The 5,411-nt window shown below is 61.7% G+C and overlaps 1 protein-coding gene across 1 annotated transcript; it reads right to left on the bottom strand.

Annotated features, from left to right (window-relative positions):
* Positions 1 to 346: 346 nt before the first annotated feature.
* Positions 347 to 5,089, bottom strand: HOXD3 (homeobox D3). The gene is made up of 3 exons (XM_052675765.1): positions 4,937 to 5,089; positions 1,505 to 2,056; positions 347 to 1,205 (listed from the first exon to the last, which is right to left on the bottom strand). Exons 2-3 carry the CDS (start codon positions 1,995 to 1,997, stop codon positions 457 to 459), a joined length of 1,242 nt encoding a protein of 413 aa, XP_052531725.1. The 5' UTR covers positions 1,998 to 2,056; positions 4,937 to 5,089; the 3' UTR covers positions 347 to 456.
* Between the last annotated feature and the right edge of the window lie 322 nt (positions 5,090 to 5,411).

Genomic DNA, 5,411 nt, shown 5'->3' with positions numbered 1-5,411 from the left:
CGGGCGGGGCGGCCCTGCGTCGTGCTCCCGAGTGTCGGCGAAGAAACTCTACCAATAGCCACATAAATACATTAAGACGAGGATAAATAATCAGTGATACAAAAATGTCTCGCTTTCAAATAATAAATAGGTATCGTTTAGTCCGATGCGATCCTTACGTTACGGAGGAATTCATAAATTAACTTGTCGGAAATAAGCTGGGCGCTCACAGCTGCTCTAACACACCTCAGCGCGATGCGCTGCTACCTCTACGTGATCCCTACGACTTACCTCGGGCACACCGCTACCAGCTACCAGTCCCCGGGTCGCGGCGTATTGCACTGCCGTGCTCCGAGCGGCTCGGAGCAGCAAAGGGGCGGCCCCGGGGGGCACGCACCCGCCCCGTCGGCCCCGTCCCGTCGGAGGAGTGAGGTAATAGAGGCGAGCCCGCTCCGCTCGCCGCCGCCGGCCCGGCCGCTACAGGTGCGTGAGCTTGGGGGCCTCCTGCAGCCGTCCCTGAGACGCGTGGTGCGAGGAGAGGTCCGTGTAGGTGGGGTGGGGGTCGCAAGGTCCGTGGTGGTGGCCGCCGGGGATCTGCGCAGCGCAGCTGTAGTCCACGCTGGCGGAGGAGGGATGCTGCAGGTGGCCCAGGTTGAAGACGGGTCCCGAGGCCGGCATCGAGTCCACGAAGTTGCCCCCGACGTAGACGGGACTGCCCTGCAGGCCGGGGTTGCCGAAGCCGCCGCCGCTCTGCAGGGGGTGCGGCTCGTACTCCGCGCCCGCGTAGCGCTTCTGCTGCGGCAGGCAGCCGCCCAGCGGCGCCGTGTAGGCGGCCAGCCCGTACATGCTCTGCTGCGCCTTGGCGAACGGCGTGGGCGACGGCGCGTCGTAACCCAGGCCGCCGACGGCGGGCAGCTGCCCCGAGTAGCCGGCGTGGGCCGCGCCGCTCAGCGGGGGGCTGCGCTCCGGGGACTGGCCCGCGGGGGAGTGCATGATGCCTTTGGCTTTCTGGTCCTTTTTGTACTTCATGCGGCGGTTCTGGAACCAGATCTTGATCTGCCGCTCGGTCAGGTTCAGCAGATTGGCCATCTCCACGCGGCGCGGCCGGCAGAGGTAGCGGTTGAAGTGGAACTCCTTCTCCAGCTCCACCAGCTGCGCGCTGGTGTAGGCGGTGCGCACCCGCTTGGAGGCCGGCCCGGGGGGGCTCTTGTCCTCGCAGCTCTCTCCTGCGGGAAGAGGCACGGAGAGCCGTTGGTCCCCCACGAAAGCCCCCGGGGTCCCCGGGAGCCCTCCGCCCCTCCCGCTCCGCCTGGGACCGGGGACGGCCGCCCACACCTCTCCCCCCCCGCACCCTTCCCTTCCTTCGCCGCCTCCTTCGGGGCCCTCGGCCTGTGAAGGCTCCGTCGGGGCCGCGCCCGAGAAGACGGGATGGGATTCCCCGGGCTGCCCCCTGCAGCCGGGCTGAGGGCGCTGGGATGCGGGAGAAGGCCGTGGGAAGGACATCGGGCCACGGGGCGGAGGCTACCTGAGGGGGGGCAGGTGGTTTTCTGCTTGGAGTTCTGCCGGGACTCCTTCATCCAAGGAAATATCTGCTTGCTGAGGGTGGCGGAGGCCGAGCCGGAGGCGTTGGGCCCCCCCTTGGCTTTTTTCGGGGGGGGCGCGCTGGAGGGATTGGGCGGGGAGGACGGCGGCAGAGCCGGGGGCTGCTGCTCGCCGATGCCGGGGGGCTGGCTGCCCCCGGGGCCGCCCCCGGCCGTTCGCATGCAGCTGCCGCCCAGCTCGGGGCCCTTGGGGGCCGGGCCGCGGCCGGGCGCGGAGCTTTGCACGGAGCAGGCGGAGCCGGGGTACTCGCCGTCCAGGCCGGCCGCACCGTAGGGCTGCTGGGCCGCGCCGTAGGGGTAGGCATCGGCTTTGCCGTACGTGTAGCCCCCGAAGAGCCCCGCGTTGTCGTAGTAGGCGGTTTTCTGCATCTTGCTCTCTGCGATCGCCAAGGCCCGCGGCCCCTGCTCAAAGATCATTGACCGCCGCCCTGCGCCTCACGTCGTCGGCCCGGGCCACTCGCCGCCGCGGGAGCCACCTGGGGAGGGGGACAGCGGGGACACAAGAGACAGCTTCAGTGCGGGGCCGCGAGGGGCCGTGAGGGACACCGGGAAGAGAGAAGGGACACTGGGGGTGGAGTAAGGAGCGTCGGGGAAGGAGCGGGGGACACCGGGGAAGGAGCCACCTGGGAACGATGGCGCTGTGGAGGAGCAGGCACACATGACGGGGTCCAGAGGTCACTTTCTCGAGACCTCTAGGGACAGACCACGCTCGGGGCCCGGCGGCGGGTGGGTGCCGTCTCCGGAGACCCCCGGGCCCGCACCGGCAGGAACCCCACGGCCGCCTGGCGCCACGCGTGCGCATGGCCGCGCGGGGCTGACATGATGGATGGAGCCGCGCTGCAGCCGGGCGAAGGCAGACAAACCCCGTCCCCTTTGTAAACCCGGCCTTCCTTCTTGCCCGGATTCCTCTGGAGTTAAAGGATAACCGACGCCATTCACTAACTTCTCTTTGCACCATAAAGGATGTCGCAGGTCAGCTCCCCTATTTTAATGCCGTGATGAATTAAAATCCTTCACCCGACGTTTCTCGTCCCTTTCATTCGTCCTCAGCAGAAAGAACCCGAGACACTGAGGATTATTTTTAGGGGATGGTTTTCACTATAGACGCTGGGGACCTCTTTTAAGGGCCTGCGAACTCTCCCCGCTCCTCTCCCCGCCCCCCGATCGGGCTGTTCGGGCTGAAAATGCACGGAGCGAACCCCCCGCGTAGGGCTGTTGGAGCTTCTGGGACAGGGTGACACTTTTTCCCCTGCTGCAACGCGGGACTTCTGCTCTTTTATTGCAAGACAGAAACTATCCCACCGTTTTGTTACGGCAAAAAATTTCTTAATTCTTAATTTTTCTTAATTTTTCGCTGTGTTTTTCTCGTTGGGTTGGATTCTTCTCTAACATTTTCAGTAATTTTAAGGACTAAGACACTTCGGCTGACTGCATAGTAACTCAGTGTGTCTTAGGAGTTTGTTGTATTTCTACAGGGTTTGAGCCTATTAACACACCAGAGAGAAGTAGCTAGAAAAATTAGAGCAATGTCTGATAATTATCATTTTTCCTGCCCATACTCACGCAGCACCGCAATAGCACCTCTCTTTCCCCCTTGGTAATTGGTACCACCATCCTGACGATGAACCTTCCTAAAATTCCACGCCGGTCACGGCCATGCTGGGGGGACCGCAGCCCGGCCGGCCCGCCGCCACCCCGCTCTTCCCAAACAAAGCCTGGGATTATCGGGGGGCCGGGAGGGATGGGGAAAGAGCCCTTTTCCTCTCCTGGAGAATGTTGGTGAAAGAGCATCTAAGGAAACGAGGGGTGGCAATTCAGATGATTTCTAAAAAACTGTGATGATCTTGACGGGTCTCGCAAGTATTTTTGTGCAAAATCACTCCGTCGCCCGTTTCTCCCTTCCAGCATCTACGTTTTAGGGAGCTGAGGACTGAGGACTCCCGGTAGCACGGCGCTGCCTTAAGTGTATGCTTTCATGTGCCTCGAAAAATAGAGCTCCCAAAAGGATGGGCAGAATCTTAAGAAAGAATATTGCTGTTAAGCTGTTAAAAGCCTTATTTCTTTTCTGAAATACCAACTGCTTGTGAACTCTGCTTGAACCTACAAAGGAGGCTATGGGCCATAAATCACATGGACAATGCTCAACTGTTCGGTGGCTCATCTTTAGATCTTAAAAAGAGAGAGAGGGAGAGAAGGAGGAAGAGGGAGACCTTCCAGGTTTTGATTTTCCACGAGTGCAGGGCCCAGGGTGATGTTTTTGTAGCCGACACCAAAGCGAGGGCCCGACACTTGGTTCGGCCAGAAACAGCCTCCAGGAAAAAAAGTGACATCCAAATGGCGAGGCCGAGCCGTGGGAGGTGGGCTCGGAGGGTAGGGAGCCGCGGAGTATCCACGGCTGTGCCTCGCATTTCCCTTCCTCCTACCCACAAAGGTTAACCTCATCTGAACCGCCGGGCACGGTGCACCATAATGGGGCTCTTTGTCCCAACGCCGGTTCCAGCGTCTTCGGGGCTCCCGTCCCCCGCTGCGCGCCCGCAGAGCCCCGCGCGAGGACGCGCGCCCACCCCACGCGTGTGCGCGGCCGGAGCCGTGGTGCCAGCGCTCCCATATTAAGCAGTTCCCTACTAAAACTTCCCCCGCACTTAATTCCGCTTAGGATCAATATCTCATATGATACGGAATAAATAAAAGGCGGTGAGAGCGGCCAGCGGAGCGGTTATTAAAGCAGCCGGAGCTCTCAGGGTGCATATCAATGCACCTGTCATTGTGGTTTGTAGCAAAATTTATGACTGCGAGTGCTGTGGCAGTAAACGCTCCGGCCAGGAATGAAAAGGAAAACACTTCCCAAGCCCCAGCACTTTCAGAAGTGCAAAGCAGCCTGCGCGTAGGAGGGAGCCCGGCTAAAGAATTCCCCACTCGGCACATTTCCCGGCCGCCGGCCCGGAGGGAGCCCCGTATATAAGGGACGCGCCCGAGCCGGCAGCGGCCCGGCCCGCGGGCAGGAGCCCCGGGGACGGCTGCGGGACGGAACGGGACGGGGCGCGGGGCCGTTCGGACAGAGTCGGGGCTGTGCTGAGCCGGGCCGGGGCACCTGCTGAGTGGGACCGCGGGCAGGGCACTGCGGTCTCAGAGAGCGGGCACGGACTCCCCGTCCCCGGGGCGCCCCCCGCTTCCCTGGCCGGGCTCGGCTCGCCCATCCTGCTTGCGGTGGGGCCTGCCCGACGCTGCCATAGCTTTGGCCTGCGGAGCAGCGGCTGCGGCACGGGCCGCCCGTTCCCTGCAGCCTCGCTCCTACCGAGGGGCTGCCGCGGCGGGGGAGTGGGAGACGGATGGAAAAGGAAATTTAGAGAACTCACCACACTTTTGTTTTTTCTTGAATTTTGACTTTAACTGTGTGTGTAGGATCTTCAGGTTCCTTTGGATAATCCTTGGGCGCGGACCTGCAACAGAAGTGAGAACTCTCAGCGGAAGCTGTTTTGTTTTGGACTTTCTTCCTTAGGACTTTGTTAATAAACGCACGTCTCGTCCGCAGCCCCTCACCGCGTCTCTAAGTCCACGTCAGATCTTTTACCAGACAAAGGGCAGACGCTTCTCTTCATTTATTAATAACGCTTTGAGAGAGGCGGGGAGCAAAAAAGAAAAAAAAAAAAAAAAAAAAAAAAGCGAAATACCCTCGGACTTCCACCGCCTCCACCGCGGCAAGGAAGAAGGGAACGGGTGAACTCGGCCCGGTTCGGGCAGCGCGGGGATGGGACCGGGACCGGGAGGGGACAGGGACGGGGACGGGAGGGGAGAGGCCCCGAGCCAAGGCTCCCGCCGCTCCCCGAGGCG

The sequence above is a fragment of the Tympanuchus pallidicinctus genome, unplaced genomic scaffold (assembly GCF_026119805.1).
Source record: "Tympanuchus pallidicinctus isolate F22 unplaced genomic scaffold, pur_lepc_1.0 scaffold15, whole genome shotgun sequence".
Lineage (NCBI taxonomy): Eukaryota > Metazoa > Chordata > Aves > Galliformes > Phasianidae > Tympanuchus > Tympanuchus pallidicinctus.
The sequence above is the reverse complement of the archived record's forward strand: the minus strand, read 5'-3'. Positions and strand labels throughout refer to the sequence as shown.